At 38.0% G+C, this 21,447-nt stretch overlaps 1 protein-coding gene across 2 annotated transcripts in view; it reads right to left on the reverse strand.

Annotated features, from left to right (window-relative positions):
- The window catches only part of slc4a3 (solute carrier family 4 member 3), a 92,017-nt gene that overhangs the window by 44,540 nt on the left and 26,030 nt on the right, over nucleotides 1–21,447 (reverse strand). For both annotated transcript variants that reach the window (XM_015359277.2, XM_015359278.2), the window contains exons 3-6: nucleotides 12,619–12,775; nucleotides 11,264–11,514; nucleotides 8,948–9,102; nucleotides 5,202–5,422 (exon numbers count right to left, since the gene is read on the reverse strand). In XM_015359277.2, coding sequence (XP_015214763.2) covers nucleotides 5,202–5,422; nucleotides 8,948–9,102; nucleotides 11,264–11,514; nucleotides 12,619–12,775 — 784 coding nt within the window. The remainder of the gene's footprint in view (nucleotides 1–5,201; nucleotides 5,423–8,947; nucleotides 9,103–11,263; nucleotides 11,515–12,618; nucleotides 12,776–21,447) is intronic.

Here is a 21,447-nt window from a genome sequence, read left to right on the forward strand (position 1 = left end):
TCGTATCCCACAGCCAGCAGAGGAATCCTACTCTGTTGGGCACCTGAACAAGGCCCTTAACCCCAACTGCTCCAGGGGCGCCATATAAATGGCTGATCCTGCACTCTGACCCCAAGCTTCTCTCCCTGTCTGTGAGTCTCATGGAATGCAAGTTGGGGTATGCAAAAAGACAAATTCCTAATACAAGAAATTGTATATGGCTAATAAGGTGATCTTAAAAAAATATTACATGGTGTTTGGTTTAATGACTCAAGTTTACACAAACTAATGCATTGAACACAGAATAGTTCTTCAAATGGTAGCTTCCACAAAGGAAATGTTCTCTTGCATATTATACATATGAACCTCATCCTCTTTTCCCTCGGTCTTAGTTTCTGAAACCCTAATTAAATTGACATGCAAATATACAAATTAAGAGAACAAATTCAAATAAAACTCAAACATGTCATGTAAATCATTCAAATCATTTCCAGAAAGGTTGAAAGAACAAGTAAGTACACATTACCAAGTGTGGCTACAAATGTTTGAGTAATAGCTCAGCAAATTTCACATAATTCATATATGAATGTATATTTAAACTTATAAGATGTTGTTTGGACTCACTTTCAAAATGTAAGCTTGCTTTTAAGTGGGGCATAAGAAAGTTTTATAAGCATTATATGATAAGGGATAACACTATTTTGTGAAACCCTGATGCTTGTTCCTTAAAAGTATCAAAAACTGGAAAAGAAATGGGCTTACGGTTTATAACAAATATCCTTATAAATACGTAGCAATTGACTATTGTCTATATTTATATATTAACGAGGTAGAACCATGTGTCTTCTTGGAAATATTTATTACCAATAATACTAAAAAAGGAAAATTAACAGTTAATGTCATGGGTAAAAGAATAAATAAATAAACAGCTTAAACAATAAACAATATAAAAAAGAAACTGTTACAATGTTCTCTAGATTTCTGACCCTACAGAACAGCTGGGAGATGAACTGGAGCATGCCATCACATTTAAAAGCTCTCCCTATGTACGTCAAGCGGAAAGGATGCCGGGTGAATCATTCTGGTGTGAGACCTCTGAAAAGCCGGGGCATTCTAGGGACATCCTGACAAAGATGATTGGAAATACAATAACTGCACTCCACAAAGAAAATGCTGCAAGAAATACATATATACAACATACATTTTTTCTTTCATGCCAATTTAATTTTTTTTGGCTTTCTCTTATAGAACTTACTTTTGTCTTTATACTGTAAGTCTAAGAGATAAAGTATATGCTGTACATGTTGATAAGAGATCAACATGTACAGTATATACTTTAAGTATCATGCTATTCATGCTAATCTATGCTATTTATTTCACAAAAGCACTGCTATGGCATGTGATGCACACTGTATATTGAGATGCATCACATGTTATATCTACGGAGATACATTTTGTAGTATTTATAGAAAACGATTTCCATGACCAACCTTTCATTAAATTCCAGTGGCTTCACAGATGCAATTTATCTTGACAAGTACACCATGTATTCCCATTACAGACACAGGACTACCCATAAAATGTATTTTTAAGACTCCAAAAATAGTGAGACCTTTTCTGTAAAGGTTCTTATCCAATAATCTATTTTAGGTTGATAAAATATAAACACTCCAAACATTTTTATATACCTAGGCTTCAGTGTAAATTACATCTCACTCCTTTTATGGTTTATTTGTGAAGAGAGCACAGGATAACAGTTCTAAGATGAAAAATATGTACAGTGTCTTAAGGCAAAAGTATTCTGTTAAACAAGTTACCTTCTTGAAAAAAAGTTCTACCTCATCTGAGAAAGCACATGTGAAAGACATCCTGCAGTCTCTGCCAAATGTAATATTTGGATATGATATCACATCTTTGATGATATGTGACCTGCTTCTCTAAAACCAGGCTCCAAAACCAGGTTAATTCTCCATTAAGCTTTGCAAAAACAAAATATTGAAAATCATGAAAATGTGATAATCACTTTTAAAATACAAGGATTTGAAGAAATTAATGCAAAAGCTGTAATTCAGCATTGTTGATACCCATGCCACCTTTTATGAGAATTGTTCTCCACTTTGGAGGAATTTAATTAGCTGTGAAAAATGTTTGGTTTTAAGATTTTTAAACCTCATATTAATTTAGCAAAAAATGGGCATACTGGACATAAGATAATGAAAACAATTGTCGTGCTTATTGATAAATGTTGTTCATGCAAAATTAATCTTCACTGAAACTTCACTGCAAGAAATTATTTTTGTTCCATTAATAGAGTGCATAAGTCATCACCACTGTAAAGAGGGGAGGAGAGCAGAGTAATTAAGCCAATTCATAGATTATAGGGATTAATAAGAGGCCATGATAGGTAAGGGCCAATGGGAAATTTGGCCAGGACGCCGGGGTTACACCCCTACTCTTTTTGAGAAACCACCTGGTATTTTTTGTAGTGTAAAACTGTGATGTATATAAATTAAACTATAGTTTCGATTTTCTTAATAATAGTAATGACATTTTCATTACTAAATGAAAAAAATGTAAATGAAAAAAATCTCAAAACATAGGACAAACATTAAACTAAAAAACACTAGAGTTATTAAATTTTACCTAAATCTCTAAGATTCTTTAAAAGCCCTAAAGAAGCCTTTAGTAACGCTGTTCACATGGAACTCACATCTAGAATGACTCAGGGCTATATCATTAGCTGACTGCGGACGGATTCAGTAGAAAACTGGTTAAGTGCCCCATTGTGACCTGATGAGCTTGTCGGTACATTGTTGCAGTGTCATCGGTAAAAGCTGAATCACTCATGTAAGTAATGCAAATACTGCTCTGCACACAATGAAGCTTGAAGCGTGAAAAAAAATGAAAGATTAATCCAACAATATACTTTTTAGAGGATATTGTCCCTTTCACTCTAATTCTGGTACAAGAATCATAGCAATAGCCAATTTGATTAATTGGAAGTAGAGACGCAAAACAAAAAATAACTGCACATTTTAAAAAGTACAGTAACTGTTTATTTCAAAACATACCATGTATCAGCAGCCATATCACCCTGCAACTCACAACTGGCAACCCACTGAAGCTAAGCAGGTGTGAGCCTGGTCAGTACCTGGATGGGAGACCTCCTGGGAAAAACTAAGGTTGCTGCTGGAAGAGGTGTTAGTGGGGCCAGCAGGGGGCGCTCACCCTGTGGTCCATGTGGGTCCTAATGCCCCAGTATAGTGATGGGGACACTATACTGTAAACAGGCGCCGTCCTTCGGATGAGACGTAAAACCGAGGTCCTGACTCTCTGTGGTCATTAAAAATCCCAGGGCTCTTCTCGAAAAGAGTAGGGGTGTACCCCGGTGTCCTGGCCAAATTTCCAATTGGCCCTTACTAATCATGGCCTCCTAATAATCCCCCTCTATGAATTGGCTACATTACTCTGCTCTCCTCCCCACTGATAGCTGATGTGTGGTGAGCGTTCTGGCGCACTATGGCTGCCGTCGCATCATCCAGGTGGATGCTGCATATTGGTGGTGGTGGAGGGGAGTCCCCATTACCTGTAAAGCGCTTTGAGTGGAGTGTCCAGAAAAGCGCTATATAAGTGTAAGCAATTATAATTATTATTATCACATTAAACTTCACTATGCGGGTATGTTTTCAGGAAATTAAAGTTTACAGAAGTGGATATTGAATAAATGGTTTTGTGTCATTTTGATGAATTCCTGACACATGCATGGCTGTGATATATATATAAAATGACTCATAAGCACAAAATCACCTTATTAGTCAGATAATTGTTTGTGCACAGTTGATGAGGTGATTTAAAGTGTTGATTGCCTTTCTGTGTTTTCATTTCTTGATTTTCTTGGCAACCAACACTAAAATGATGGGGAAGTCCAAGTGTGATGGTCTCCTGTAGTGTGTTTAGTCACTATAGAACTCTGGCAGAACACTGTAATGATTGATAACCTCACTGCATATCCCTTGTGTATACAGATCATGTCCTGGGACCTCACCCGTTAGCTTTCCCGTTGTCTCATTCTGACATACCAACATTCCAGTGATACATGCTGTTTGTGTAATGACAGCCTTCTTGTGAGATGAAAAGTCACCACACTTGAGCCCTGTTGAACATTTTAGGGATGAGCTAAGGTTGGTGCATGGAATCTAGGGCTCAGAGACCACTAAACAGGTAAATGTTTGTCCAGGCTCTTTGAGAAAGTGTATTTGCAGATGCTGTGTTGAGACAAAATTACATATATTGTTTAAACAGTTGCCACAGGTTACTAACCCGTGACTTTCTCAGTTGACTCGCACTGATCCAATCTGTTGGTGGCAAATGTCAATTACCATAATAACCTACAGGGGGTGAATAATATAATGGAAACACCAACCAAAAATGGAAACATATTTACAACAATACAACTAAATCACAATTAAAAAGAATTCTACACTTTCCATATTAATTTCAATACTAATTACCCACATGTTTTCACTATAAATACGTCTTAAAATCAACACTTTAACATGCAAGTTTCTAAAGCAATGTGAGTGATCTAACAGATTTTGAAAAAGGTCAAATAGTTGGTGCCCGTATTGCAAATGCATCAGTCACATAAAGAGAGAAATTGTTTCATTTTGAGGCTAAAATAATTCTAGCATAGCCAAACAAGGGAAAACATAATCAGGAAAGAGGAACAGGGGTAGCAAGTACTCACCGACAGAGAAAGAAGGACACTAAACAGAACAGATGCTGAAAACCACAAAACAACAGCATCAAGATTTACCACAGAACTTTATCTACAACTCTATGACCAAATAGATCTCTCAAAGAAATTGAGGTTTTCCTTTTTCAGATTGATCCCACTAGAAACTGTTCAAATTTTAATATAATACTATTCCAAGAAGCACTGAAGCTGTTCTAAAGCCAAAGGATGTTCCAACCCCTTATTAGTTACTAAATATTCATATATTGTTTGGTGTTCAATGTTCAAAACAATTTAAATGCCCCTACTACAAAAAACATATAATTTTCTAAATAGTAACCTTTTGATTTTTTTGTAGTGATAAGGAGCAAGTTTTTTATGTCTAGAATGTTGTCAACAGTTGAACCAGATGAGCATTGTTTTAGAAAAGCAATATTTTGTTTATGGTCTACTGTAAATTACCTTTTAAATTAGAAAAGGTTCTTACTTTTCATGTCATCCAGGTCAGCACTAGCAAGCATCTGGGCCTCAGCCTCATCTGTGGGGACTTTCTGGTACACAGCAGTCTCCATTGCTGTCATACTCCCAATACAGATTCTCTCCCGAAGGTCGTAGTTCGCTCTTTGGCCCCCTGTGAGTCGGTGAAAAGGCTTCCTCCTAAACCAACCTCTTGTGGTCACTTCAGTGGTATCTGGGGGTCTTGAGAACCTAGAGAAAATGCCAAAGTCCCTGAATCAGTTATTACAGTTTAAAACAAGACATCACTAGTATTGCATGGATTGCTCACTGTATTCTGTGTGGTACAAACATGTTAAACTATTATAAAGAGAAACAGAAACTCTCAGGATATTGTTTGTGGACATGTAAGAGAGAAAAACCTAGTCTTGAGGTGCAGGAAATGACACAAAAACTAGACAAAACCAGAGAATTATAGAAATAACAAGAAGAGGCTAATAAATAGATTTGAGTACTAACAATAGTTTGTACTGTAAAAAATTCTGGATATGACAAGAAGAATGGATCATTTGTGGAGCAAAAAAATACTGAACCAATGTTCAAGGGACAAATAGAGAAAGACAAGGAATCTTGTATGATTAGATTAGATAACCTTAAAAACTTTGTAAATTGGTTGAGGATAGCTGAAAACAGATACTGGTGGAAAATCTTAGCATTTCACCTTGTAGTAGATTGATGAAGACTGAAGATGGTGATTATGATGAAACATGCTGCTTGGTTAATGATGATATATTTAAGAGCAGATCACATGACTTAATATACTGTTAGTGCTCTTATTATAATGTATATAATATATATTTATAAGTAAACATACCTTCTTAATTACATACAAAATCGTTTTCAGCCATTTTTAAATATGAAATATGCATGACATTGTCATGTGTGCATTTTTACATCAGGGAATAAATCAATTTCATGTATAGTTTTAGACTTGTTCTTTCATGTTTACTCCCCAAGATTATTTAATATGCAATACTGTATTACAGATTTGGAATAAATAGTAAGGATTGTGAATCCTTGCTTGTTCCAAATCATCTTGTCGTCTGAAAGGCCAAATTCGTATGTTTCATTCTTGTGCTGATTAAAGATGTAAATACATATACATTACATTAAATTAATTTTAAGAATATTCTTCTTAAAATTTTAATGAGTTCACATATACTGTAGTTGCAAAACTCTGAACATTTTTACAACACTGTAGATCTTTTCTATACCACACATGCCCTATTAATGTTCTGGTTCCCTTCTCCCCAACTTCTCTCTTCTTGACTCAGCATCCCTCAATAAACTAGTTACACACATCACATGAAACCCACCATATCCATTTTAGATCCCATTCCCACCACTTTATTTCAGTCCTGTTTCAATTCTTTCTGTCCCATTGTCCTCAATATTATAAATGAATCCTTGAGCACTGGCGCTGTACCAACGGTCCTCAAAACTGCTGCCATTACCCCCATGCCAAAAAAGCCTAACATGGCTCTCAACAATCTAAACAATTTTTGCCCCATCTCCAACTTACCCTTTCTTGCAAAAATTCTAGAACGTGCTGTCACATTTCAGGTACATAACCACCTCATGGAAAATAACCTTCTCAAACCCCTCCAATTTGGCTTTCGTCAGCTTCACAGCACAAAAACTGCCCTGGTCAAAGTCACTAACGATCTTCTAATAGCTTGTGATTCTGGTTCTCTTTCTTTACTCATCCTTCTTGATCTCAGTGCTGTGTTTGGAGTTTCTGACACTGCTCTCAAATGGTTCAAATCTTACCTCATTGATCGCTGTCATTTTGTCTCTCTTAATGGGTATACTGTAGGTCTGAAATTGGTCTTGTTAAGTCTGGTGTTCCTCAGGGCTCAATACTGGGCCCCTTGCTCTTCAGTGTTTACATGTTTCCATTTGGTCAGCTTTTAAGATCACATGGCTTCAGCTATCATTTCTATGCTGATGATTCTGAAATATACATCCATACCAAACCTGACACTGATTTGGCTGTCTCTATTCTATCTAATTGCATCTCTGACATAAAAACTTGGATGACTCAAAATTTCCTTCATCTTAACTGTGACAAGACTGAAGTCATGCTTATTGGCACCCCCCATTAACTTTGTAAAGCCAGTCCTGTAACTCAATCTGTAGATGGTTCTGTACTTGACCTTCAGGCTAAATTGAAAAACCTTGGGGTGATATTCGATTCTGGTTTAACATTCAACCCACATGTGCAGCATATTATCAAAATGTCTTCTTTTCACCTCAGAAATATCGCTAGACTACGCCCTATGCTATCACTAACTGTGGTCGAAAAGCTGATCAACACATTTGTGTTCTCTCGAATTGACTACTGTATTGCTCTACTTGCTGGGGTATCTAAATCTACATTGAACAAACTGCAGTATGTCCAAAATTTGGCAGCAAGAATCCTGACCAGATCCAGTGCAAGTGTATACATTACTATCCTGGAGTACTTGTACTGGCTTCCTGTCAAATAACTTTAAAATCCTCATGCTCACCTATAAGGCTCTGCATGGCTTGGGACCTCAGTACCTGTCTGAACTATTATCACCCTACTCCCCACCTCACAACCTTCGCTCTTCTAATTCTGGTCTCATTTTATGGGTGACAGGGCCTTCTCCTGTTATGCCCCCAAGCTCTGGAACTCTCTCCCCAAGGATATCAGAGTCACCTTCTCTAAACTCCTTCAAATCCAGACTCAAAACCTTCTTCTTTACTTAACCGTTGCATTCTTTACCCCTATGTTCCTACTATAATTAGTATCAACATCCACAATCTCCTCTGTGTATTGTAATTTTGTTTTATATTGAGTATTCTTTTTATTTATTGTTGTTGTCATTCTATAAAGTGCTTTGAGAAGCCACATTTAAAGGTGCTATATAAAATAAAGTTTATTAGTATTATTATTATTGAAGCAGGCAATGCAAACATTGGATAATGGCACACGATGTAATGGCCAGCAGGTGGAGCTATGTTCAACAGAAATACAGCTTGCTTCATCTAAGCATCTGAAGGCTTACAACCAGCTCAATGTTTTAATAAAGAGGCATTATAAAGAAAATATATCAATATAATTTCAGATCACTTGTCCAAAGTTGGCTATATAAATATCTAAATTGATACTGGGTATTTAGAATTTAATTATCATGTGTGTGTGAAGAACAAACTTTAGTTGAACCAAAATGACACGAATGATCATTAGTCATTATTATTTAAATCTGGATTTCAGAGCAGAGAATAATGCAAATGAAGCATTTTCATGCCAGAACAAATCTATACTGTTAACAGGATTCTTTAAAATAGTTATTTCACCATTTCTTGATTGGATTTGTTTGAACAGAAATATGATACAATGGACTTCAGGATTAATCCCACCTAGAAAAGACATTAAGTTTAAAGGTTATAAACCATTACTGTTACAGAACAAAAGAGCTATAATAAAAAAGGAAATCAGAAGGGGAATATGAGGTCATATGCTCATTATTTAATTTTATGAATAGCTTTATAATGAAAATGTAGTGATTCTGTTACCAGTACAGCATACAATTTGGCTGTAAGTTTGTAAAACAATGTACATTTTGGCCATGACACATACAGCATTCATATAAATACCCAAGTACATATATTCTTGGAAATGAATCACCTAAATTAGCATATAGTTTTTCTGTTTGTCAAATGTTCATATCTAATTTGCAATATACCAACCTGTTCAAAACCTCCTCCCTTCTTCCTGTGTCTTTGGCCTCAGACTCTGCACTGGCACAGGTCTCTTCCACATAGGTAGGGGGACACTCCCTTTCTATGTGAAAACTTGTGAAGGCCAGAGGTGGTGCAAGATCTCCTTCATTTCCAAGACTGAACTAGAAGGATTATACACATACATTGTTTTACTGTTTGTTTTGGGTTCCTCTCAAAATGGACACACACAAACAGTCTGTCAAAGTACAATTCTAATCCAAATTACTATACACGATTGCCTGAACATTAAACAGAGGAATATATTGTGACACCAAAAGGTGTAAAATGCAAAAGATCACTGTTCATCAATCAAATCATTTAGCAAGGTTCAGTCCATCTTCCATGAGAATGGCGTATCACACCATAGGTTTAAGAAGAAAAGTTTCAGCAAATGTTGTTTTCAGTTTAGGCAAAGAGAGTTAAGGTTACTTCCCAAAACTCATTTCCTTATGCTGCAATTTTCTCAGGCACAGCAGATTCATAGAGGACTTGTCAATATTCCATACAGGGTCTTGGAAAATCAGCTTTACTGTGCTCTTTAAGATGTGGGAGTTTCTTTCTGGATTTTACAGAGATCTTGAAAAAATGTGGATGACCCATTTTTTGAATGGAGAACACATTTCTGACACGTAAATCTCAGGTTAATGCACTAACATTGTATGGATGATGTAAGGCAAACTTTTTGTGGTACATAAAAGCAACACGTGAAAATAAAAAAAATACACGATTTATGTTAACAAGAGACAAATGTTTTGATTTGCAACAAAATAGAATCTAATAATACAGGTAACTGTTAAAAAAAATGTAAATTATTTCACTTCCACACTAAACATTTCATCTTATTTTATTGAGGAATTAATAAATTATTCCATGCTGAAAAGTAAAAACAAAATAAAAATCAGCTGTGGAGCATTCTTAATGTGTATGTTGGGAATTAGTGAGGGATCAGGAATATGAGGCAAATGGGTGGAAGAAGAACAAAAGAAATGTAGAAGAATGGTTAGGAGGTAAAGCAAAAAGAGCCCAATGAGACAGAAATCTGGATTGTGAAATTCAGGGGAAGTGTCAAAGGCAGCAGCCTATAAATTGCTGAGGGAAAGTGCAAAGCTAGTTTACACATACTTTTGGCTTCTGGTGACTTTAAGGTTTTGTAATAACATACAGGTACTCAGTGTACTCATGGTCGGGGTACACTGAAATGGGAACGATTGACCTGAAAAGACCACTAGTCTGATGTGGTTTCTAAATTTTGGACATTAACTCCTATTCCACCTACAGTATATAAATTGTAGGGCACTTTCTGCAAGTGATTAAATAAATGAAATGCTGGACACCTATGATGGCTTCTGGGTGATCTTGAAATAACCAGAGTCGTCATGGATATGTGTGCTTGTGGATGTGTACTTGTAGGTGACACAGTGACTTCTATTGCAACAAAAAGTTCTTGTTACGTTGGCAACTGTGGATGCTTAAGGGTGCTGTGAACATGAAGGCTGTGTAGATTAGGTGGTTGGTGTGTTTACAAAAAAGGTTCCAGCTGAAGGACCATAAAATATAGAAGCTTTGCTCAATAAATGTAGGAATATAAAGGATATTAAGGTAGAAATAAATGAAATATGGTTCTGGGTAGGGACCTTTCTTGCGGACTGTTTTTTGCTCAGATAAAGTCTGTGAAACTGTAAGAATGGAAAAGAGAAAAGAGTGTGAATTTGTATATTTATAATATACAGAGGTTTTCAATCCTGGATACTTAAGAGACACATAGGTTTCCAAAATGAAGAGTGGAGAACAACATTAATAGTAGACGTGAGACATGAACTGAAGATGGTGAAGTGATATAAAAATTGGTATACTTAAAACTAGTCAGTCCAACACAGTTATCAATATTTGCACATCAACAATGTCACTTGCAGAGGTCGCTCTAAGAAGTAGAGTTCCATTTTCTTTTTTTACTCCTCTTTTCCAGAATGGAATTAACGTCTACTTGTCCCTTTGCTGCTCATATGGTGACGACAGAGCAATCTAAACTACTTGATTGAGAACATGCATCTGTTGCACATGTCTATTAACTCTCAATAAATACTGCTTCTTACCGTTATGTGTACAGTATATGTACAGTATTTCTGCTGATGTATGTCAAACATAGGATTAGATCCCCTGTGTAATATCACATAAAGCAAATTGCATATCCATGAAAGCCTGATAGATATCAAATATCAAATGTCAGCCCCTTTTGATCAGCAGTCATTCTGCCCCATTTACCGCATAACCCCATGAGGTTACCTTTGGTTTGCCTTCCGTCTGTTCAGTGGGTGTGACTACCTGGCCATGGCCTTCTGTCTCAGACTCCACTTCCTCTTCGTCTACTTCCTGGATGGTTGGCGTGACATCTGAGGGTGGGATGGAGGTTTTCTTTTTCTTGCGTTTCTTTTTCTTGCGTCGGTCAATGCAAAACACTCTCTTGCGGAACCGCAGTGGCGGGGGGAGGTGGGTGGAGAGGGGGTGGTGAGTGTGATGAAAGGTATGACGGTGATCTAAGCAAGAACATAACACAAACAGAATAACCCTCTGGTACTCTGATACTTTATTCACTGATTACATTTGTTTATATCACTTTATCTTAAAAGGCTTAAACTAAGCTCTAATATTATGTCAGTGGTATTTCCAATACTAGCTCATAAACCTACTAAATAAAGCGGTCTTGAAGCAAACACTCCTTCTGAAGTCTGTCAATATAATTGCACCATCATTACAGCTGTGAAACCAACACTTTCCATTGGCATTTTAACATCTGATTACTGGATAATGTTTATACGATTTGTCTTAAGCTGTCAACCATTCATCCGATTTAAAAAATGGTACAAATCGCTCAATTTCATCCACTGGATTAATTAGACCTAGAGTGAGGTTTCATCATTATAGGAGCAGTTTTTTTTTTCTGACATCACTGAAAAGCTGCAGTTTGAATTTCATTATATTTGAGAAGAATGTTTCTACCTTCCATTAGCATTGAAAAGGGGCCACATGTTGGCCTCTCCTCTTCTCAATTCTACATTGAACCTTGCCTGTAAATATCTCCAGTCACAGGAGGTTCATTAATTTGCAAGCAGACTGTTGTGTAGAAAATGTACGTTTTTCATTAGTACAACCGATCTATTACTAGTTACAGTTCCAGTGATTAAATTAAATTGTAAGAATTGGGTTAATGGAAACTAAATTATATGTTTCATGGTGCCATAGAAGAAGCATGGCAAAAAGTATATGGCAAAAAGACTGTTCAGTGAAGTTCAATGTGCACAATTTCAGTTTTCAAAACTTTAAATCTACAGCTAAATCTACAAATCTTGATGAGTACTGGTATTATTAAAATTATAATAACTCCTTTTTTCTTATAGAAATATAATCTAGATGCAAGGCACATTTCCATGTTTTTGTGAAATTCAAATATTATTTACACCAAAGAATGTGGTTATGTATTATTCATTGTTCATTGATGGATAAAGATAAAGCATTCCCATTAATATTTGTACCTTGAAAAGTTTACCTTAGTGTACCTAAGACATTTTGATGTGTAAATGTATTTGCCAGTATTTTAAGCATCACAAATCAGTGTCATGTAATGCAACAGTGGTACATACACTCAAAGTCCCTCTCATTGTAGCTGCGGCCCATTTTCTCGGCATTTCGGGAGGAGGATTCGGAAATTATATCTCCAAATCTCTCCACTGACAGGGCCTTCTCCCAGTTCTCTTCCTCCTGTCCATTTGAAGAGCTTTTCTCAACATCAGCCAGAACCTGAAGGACACCAATCAATCAAACTGAATGATTCTGCCAGTGTAAGAATAATAAATATGCTACAGTTGGACACTAATTGGACATTGGACATTTCTTCAACAGTATTATCCAGAAATATTATCACTAGCAGTTCATCTGCAAACCAGTCTCTGTTCAGAGTGTAGGATGGGACTATAGCCTAGATGCTGCTGCATCACATATAACTACAGTATAGTAATCAACTCCAAAGGAAGTACAAATACAAAAAACATATATATATATAAAATAACAAGATAATGTAAATACCTTAGGCTTTTTTAACTCTTAAAGATATATCTTGTTAAAAAATTCTAAAATGTTGGCAGGATGTTTAGTTTGCAAGCATTCACAATTATGCTTAAGTGTCACGAATATGCAGCACAAGCTACTGTATATAATCTCATCAAATACCTCTCATTCCTTTCTGCTTTAGTACCTAACCAATCTTACTCCTTTTCCTTCTCCCTTCCAGTTGTTTTTGAGGTAATGATTATTCAGTGCAGCTTTGTGTTCTTTATCCTGAAACCAGTAGGAGGGTCTGCCATATGGTTCAGTGCTCTCCATGGTGCCCTGATAACCCCTTGGTTTGCTACTTGTTTGGAGCTGTGGCCTCTTTTATGTTAGCTTTGAAGAGAGCAACATCCATGACCTGTGCAGTGCCAGCATTGGCCAGGCAGCTCAGTGACGGCAGAAAAACCAATGGAGGCTTGTGGATAAGACATTGAAAATGTCACTCTCTCAGCTGGAAAGCACAATCAGGTACGTTTTGAAAAGCCACGTAAAAACTATCCCCACAAGCATTTGCATCTAGTCAGCCATATTAACAGTACATTATACTAAGACACTCAGTAGAAAAGTTAAAAAATGACAGTATAATAAATTACCAAAGCATCATTTAGTTTTACCATCTACCCTCTTTGGAAGTGCCCTACATTTTTTTCTACATGTTGTAATGTAGGGATTGTTAGACTTTTATTCATATTAAAGGTAATGCAAAATAAGCAGTTTTCTGCATGTTTTTCATCTGCTTTGGATCCCCAATACAACTGCCTGGTAAAAATTCAAAAGCTAAATGGTTGGAAAGCTTACATTCAACAATGCAAAAACATCTTTCTTGAATAATATCATTTTCATTCCTGTACGATTAAGGGGATTAATAGATTCAGGTGTTTAAATAATTGGTTAACAAGTAAACAAGAACTGATCTTGGGTAGCCCTTTCCAATATATTGGTAAGAAACTGCAAGTCTGATCTTCACCATACAGGTTAATAGAAACACATCATTCTACAGTCACAAGATTTCAGGGGACCTCAGAAAACACTAGGTGATCCTCATGGAGAAGAATACAAAAAAGTTCTAAACATCTGAGGTCACATCCATTTACCATTGGACTGATACTGACAGAATGCTCTGTCCCTTGCTGACTGCAACACTCTTATATGCAATTTACAGCTAGGTCACCATTTAAATATTCAAATATCTAACTTTTTTTTTTATTTTGTTAACTCTTTTAGTGCTTTCTATTGATTTTATTTCATGTGTACATTCTGGTAAATTAGAAATAAACTGTAGTGAACTGCAAAAATAAAGGAAAAACCAATATAAAATTACTTAATAGGGTTACTACAAGCCACTGAAACAGCATCAGTGCACCTTTGCATAGATTTTACAAGTGTCTGGAGAGCTACTGGAACACCACCAAATGTCATCATTTGGTACTTTGTTGATGGTGGTGGAAGACGCTGTCTCAGGCACCACTCCAGAATCTCCCATAAGTGTTCAGTGTTCCAGTGACTGGGAAGGCCATGACATAAGGTTTACATTGTTTTTATCCTCATTAAACCATTCAGTGACCACTTGTGCCCTGTGGATGGAGGCATTGTCATCCTTGAAGATTCTACTCCCATCAGGACAGAAATGCTTCAGCATAGAAAGAACATGATCACTTAGAATGCCTTTTGTATTCATTGGCATTTACCTTGCCCTCTAGGAGGTTGAAAGGACTTAAAACGCACACCAGACAAATGCACCACACACCAAAACAAAGGTGCCAGAACCCTTCATCGTGGGAAACAAGCACTTGAGCCTGTAGACTTCTTTTTGCACGCGCCACACATGTACTAATTGGCTTGTTGAGAACAGGATGAAAGATTACCCATCTGACCAAATGACTTTTTTCCACTGCTCAATAGACCACCTGCATGTGTTCTTGGTTCCATTTTACTTGCAAAATTGCATTTTAGGTGTAATAAGAGGTTTATCCAATACAACCCAACCATAGTATTCCTCTGTGTGAAGTTCTAGACAGAATATACTTGATGAAAATGCCTACTAACGCCTTAGCAGTCAACTGATTCAGAGTTGCTCATCTGTTTTGCCGTGCATCTCGAACAAATGCACGGACACCGTGAACCCATGCATGGATACAAATATGCACTTTTGTCCACTATTGTCCCTAGTTTGTGATCTACTGTATTTCCCACAGACTCCCATGCCAACATCACCTAAGCCTCTGTTCTTCATGAAACAGCAGCATGTTGAGCACTCTTCATCACTGACCGTCCCGATTAACATGCCTGAACAATTGCTCTTCTCTCAAAGTCACTGAAATCTCTTCTAGCCATGGCAGCCAAAATAACAGTCAACTAGGCCAGCAAAGAATTTCTATACATGACTCTAAGCATGATGGAATGTTAATCTTTTACTGCCCAGATAATACATAGCACCTATACAAGGTGTGCTCTCTCATGAGTGAGGCTTAGTATAGAGATGCCACCACAGTGTCAGTAATTACAGTAGTGTTACAGTGAAGTTTATAGTCAGAGTTCAGCATGGTCACCCATGTCATTACCATGGAGGTTTATTAGTGACCATTCCACTTATGGCCCGGTGGCTATTCTCGAAAATTGTATCCACACCTTTTAACTATTTCCAAAATATCATGTACTGTACAACAGGAGGTATCTTTTTAAAATTTACTCAAGCCAGGTCAGGAGTAATGACCCCAGGCCAGAATCAGATTTCCACTCCACGGTCGGATGTGATATTTAGTTTTAGAAGTGGGATGGTAAGCAGCAGGGTTCTCTGTTCCTACAGAGGTCAACTAGGCTGTAGGGGCTAACTGTCAAGAAGAACGAGTGAAGCACAGATATGGGACACAGTGGACTCAGACATACCAACTGGTGATCTATCAGAGGAGCTGGGTGTATCTGCAAAGACTGTAAGTTATGGCCAAGGGCCCAGCCAGAGCAGCTTGAGTTGGTGGTGATGTTGCAAAACACATAAGTTCTCATAACCCAAGAGGGGAGAGAAAGGGGTCTCATGGGGGAAATCCAGGAACTGAAGGAGGATATGATGATGACGCATATATCAGGAGCATCTCTAAGCTTCTGGAAAGAAGAAAGTTCCAGATAGCCTCTCCCCACACCAGCTCCACGACAGGACCATTGCCAGTACCTGCAGCATTTGAGCCACCTCTCAGAAGGGAACCAAAGATCACTGAGGTCCAACCTGAGGATGTTACTGAAAACTACCTGCTGTATAGGTGCGTAGCCTGCATCCTGAGGTTGGCCAAAGTGGGCTGCACACAGGAAAAGCATTGGAGGCAGATGCTAGCATGCATTAAGAAATCTACAATTGTTTTTTGTTACTGTACATCAAAAAAGAGCTACTAGCTATTTCTGACATTTCGCCAGACACATACCAGTTACAAGTTCAGACAAATAACCACCTCACTAGCAAAGACATAAAACCTACTAAAGTGAATGTATTGCAGGTGCATCAATCCAGGACAGGGGAACTAAGGAACGGTGTGACATGCATGCATGAATGCAAGAAGGACAAACCCCAGGCATTACAAACCAACAGGCAGAGGTGTATTGAAGGGATAGTGGAGGTTACACTGGAGCTGGGCAATTAGGGAAGGGAGAAAATAAGGACAAAATAGACATTCACTCTGTAAAATTCATTGGCCATTGTTGTCATCAGACAGGACAAAAAACAGTTGTATGTGCATTATTAGATAAGATCACTTTATTGGCCACATAAAATTTCATGTATTAGGAATTTTTATTTTCCGCATACCCCAACTTGCTCTCCATGAGACACACAGACAGGGAGAGAAGCTTGGAGTCAGAGCGCAGGGTCAGCCATTTATATGGCACCCCTGGAGCAGTTGGGGTTAAGGGCCTTGCTCAGGGGCCCAACACAGTCAGATTCCTCTGCCGGCTGTGGGATACGAACCAGCAACCTTCCAGCCACAGGCGCAGACCCTTAGCCACAGACCAACCACACCACCCCCTAATTAAACCTAAGTTATCTAATTTCTGTTATGTACTGTACCTAAGAGAGAGTGATTAATCAAGGGCATTACAATGTGGGTATAATGGTGTATTAAGATCTTTTAATGGCAATGGTTTGCCAGTCACAGCCCTACTTGACACAGGGAGTGCAGTCTCATTATGAAACATTTTGTTCCAGAATATAATTACAGTATGACTGCTCCAAAGAAATTCAATGTATACTTGACAACAAGATATCATATCCAATGTCAGAAATAATACTGTCTGTTGATAATCATGCTTATGTGTTAAATGTTGGGTTGTGAAAAATCTGCCCTGTGACCATACACTGGGACAGGATTTATCAGTGCTGCATGATTGACTGCATGACCTACAGCTTGGTCACAATCTATGGTTGGACTGGAACCCTTGCCTAAATGTACCAATCTAAATGAGAGTGGAACAAATGGGCCAAGAAACTCCGGGTAACAGCATTGTCATGAAGAGAAAATGGGGACGATACCAGTTCCAGGTGTTTCAGGGAAAACTTCTGCAAATTAAGAAAACATTTGTAATTTGCAACAATTAGTTCCATTACTAAAGGCTTTATTCCAAAAAGCAAGAGATGATAACAGCAGTACTGATTTCATAAATTAAAAATACATTATCAAAGATGGTATTTTGTATTGTGTAGGCACCGGTGAAGATCAGGTAGCTGTTCCATCTTGTCACCGTCCACTTATTTTATACCTAGCACATACTGTACCATTCCTTTAGCAGGACACCTGGGCCGACAGAAAACATACATACAGGCATGCAGAAAGATGTACAAATGCACCCAAGTGCCAGAAAACAAGTGCTGCTTGGAAAGCAAACAGAGCTCCCTTTACTCTTTGCCAATTGTCACAACTCCCTTTCATTGTAGGTCTACTGGAAAGGACCTGGTTATCTGTGACTCTAGGTTTCCTCTCCGAAACATCACCCTACTGAAAATGTTTAAAGGCTCTGATCCAACTTTTCTCCTCTTCAGGAATCCAGGATTCACTAAGGTTCTGTATTGATTTCCACAAAGCCAAAGCCTTTTCCACATTTGACACATATCTCATGCGCTTAATTGATGACTTCCAGGCAAAGATTGTGCATGACAAGTTTATCACCACCTTGGATTTGTGCAAAGGCAAATGGCAAGTGCTCTTGGAGAAAATGTCAAGGCAGTATACAGTCTTTATAACCCCATGAGGTCTATTTCTTTTTACCATCATGTCATTTGGACTGCATTAAGCAGCTGGAGGGATTCACCTGAAGCATCTGCACGAAGTCATTGGTAAGAACAGCAGCACTGGACTAGTCTTGAATTTGCAAAAATCTTTTAGGAGATGGCAAGATAATTCCACAAGTGCACAAAATCATAGCCATTAAGAACAGCCCAAGACTGCTCACTTAATGCCAAATACATTCTTTTTTGGAACTTCTGGGAAGTACTGAAGTGGGTACAGAAGGTTCACACACAGCATAGTAAGAGAACCCTTGATGGGCAGCTTACTACTGGTTCAATCAGTAATTCTGTGAAGTGGACAGATGATTGTGAGAAAGCATTTGTGACACTCAAAGAGTGCCTGTCTTCTTATCCTGTCCTAAAGAGTCCTGACTTTTCAGAGAACTTCCTGGTCCTAGTAGATGCTTTGGAAGTTACTCCATAGTTGAGGAGGAGTACCTGGTTATTAAAAGGGCATTTAAGGTCTGTGATATTATCTGCTGGGGAGAGAAATTTGATCTGGAAATAGAGTACCAAACGCTTACCGGGTTACAATCTATGAAAGACCACAACTCCTTTATCACCTGTTGTCCCCTGCTGATGTATAGCAACTGTACATACTGTACTACTGACTATGTACTATATAGCGACAAGACCTATTATTCTGCTTAGAATTAAGTGCAATGAAAGATTTAAAAAAATCTTTGCCCTGACCAAGCAGAGGATGCCTCTCTCAAAACACAGAGGAATGTAGCTGAAGAGGTCCCTCTGATAAGATACATCGTAAAGCTGTATCAATGCGGTACATTTAACGATACTGTATAGTATAGCAAATGGACTCCAGTAAGTGTCCAGGCTGGATTCTTCAGGGTGGATCCAGAAATGAATCTGATGGCATCTCAGGCAATCACCAACTTGTGATTGCTGTCTTCTAATCCCTCTAAGTCAGTGGTTCTCAAACTTTTTGGACCAAGTACCACCCCTAATCCAACCAAAGCATCCAAGTACCACCTACAAGTCATCATCTCATAGGAACCCCAGAAATTCTCAATGACCAACATGAGCGCGTGTGCACAAACACTCACACATACATATAATAAATATTATAATAATAAACTTGATTTGATATAGGGCCTTTAAAGGTGGCTTCTCAAAGTGTTTTACAGAAAAAAAAAACATTCACAACAACTAATAAAAAAGCACCATTTCAGTGAGAGAGGTGAGCTTGTTTAGTTGAGCAAAGCAGATGTGAATTAATTTTTCGAGCCTTGATACAATTCACAACAGAGTCTAACAGATATTAAATCGTGAGGCATTTTCTTGACGGCAAAGGTCTCGCGGTGGATGTTGTTATGCGTACATTAATTTCTGGAGCAACCTCTCTAATTCGTGCAACTACACCGCTATGTCGGCTTGTCATTGCTCTAGCACCGTCTGTACAAACTCAGACGCATTTTATCCAGTCGAGGCCATTTTCTTCAATAAATTCATTCAGAAGCTGAAATATGTGTTCTCCTGTAGTTCCTGTAGGTAGCAGCTTACAGAACAGAAAGTCTTCATGGGACATGCCCTCAAAGTCGTATCTAACGTAAACGAGCAAATTGGCCAAATCGACTACAGACTAATCTAATTGCAGTGAAAAACATCTGCTCATCTTAACGCGCTCTATAAGTGTACTTTTGATATAATCCTTCATTTCAATAATTCTATGAATGACTGTGTCTTTCAGGGGGAGGGGGGCAGGAGGTCGAGCTGTTTAGCAGCTTTTTCTCTACACATAATACGTGTCAGGTCTTTTGCCAATGGTAAATAAGGTTCTTCAAAAATAGTGTAGCATACCTGCTTTAGCAATACGCAAGCTTGCATTTTTCTGCGTTTCCGTTTTTATTTCCGTATTTATTTAAAGTTTTTATTTCATGCGCATGGGAGCGAAACACAGAGACGCTCAGTGTATTTTTCTCAAATTAGAACAGTTCTTAAATATTTTTCTGTTATCAAGCTTTCGTGTGCTCACAAGATTACCTGCGTTCGTAGCACGTATTTCTATGCATTCCTGTGTTTACAACGTTGGCATAGTTCCAAAATCACGCACATTCTCCTTTCTCCCTATTTGCTGGAGATACAGTAGCTTTTTTTAAATACAATTGGTCACTTGCATCCATAGCACGCATTCCCTATAGAGTGGTATAGAATTACAGAGTATATCTTGTGTCCACTGAAGTATTAGCGTGCACTGTATCGTAGTACGTAGGCTGCGTATTCGACACGTATTAAAACACAAAATATGAAAACCCATCCCGATTTTTCAGCGCACACGACACAGTTCCAGGGTCATTACACGTACCACAGTTTGAGAACCGCTGCTCTAAGTGAACTGGCAATCTGAATTTTCCAACCAACCACATGACTGATGGCAGTCCAAGTCAATACTTAAACTTTTCTCTAAGAAGCCAAGCCAAAGGAGTAAGTCAGCAAAGTACAGAATTATTCCCAAGATATTGTTCCTGAAACAGAAGGAATCTTGTGTTCATGAACCCACTGTTATTTTCACAAGATCAACATAATTAGACAGTTGGACTGTTTCTTTTTGGCAACATCCAGAATATCTGAGCATATTCTGAGTGAAGCTATAGCTGGGACAAACTGAGTTCCCATTTTGTCTAACTTGCAGGAGGACCTCAAGAAGACAAACTGTGCACAGACTGTTTTTAAAGTCAGCAAGATGGTACTTTGGCAGAGCTGCCTGAACCCCAGCACAAGCAAAAGCTCTTTCTCTCCTCTGGTGGCACAGACAAACCTAGCCAATCTCTTTACCAGCACAAAGTTTAAACTCATTAAGGATGTTTGGCCAACAGATTGTTGAGTTTAAGTTCATTAATCAAAGAAGAACTATTTTAACTCTGAAGTTATTAACTCTGATCTTTGTTCCTTAAGTGAGCAATCAGTTTTTGTATCACAGCAGATCTTATTTGAGACTAAATTCTTATGTAGTTCAGGTGGTATCTGTGTCAGCATGCGTTGGTCACAAAGGAATAAGTAATAGGTTTATTCAATGCTGAAAAGAGAAGAAAAAAAAACACATTTTGGCTGTGGAGCCTTCTTTGGGTGTAAGCCGACA

Source organism: Lepisosteus oculatus, chromosome 12 (assembly GCF_040954835.1).
Source record: "Lepisosteus oculatus isolate fLepOcu1 chromosome 12, fLepOcu1.hap2, whole genome shotgun sequence".
In the NCBI taxonomy this organism is placed as follows: Eukaryota; Metazoa; Chordata; class Actinopteri; order Semionotiformes; family Lepisosteidae; genus Lepisosteus; species Lepisosteus oculatus.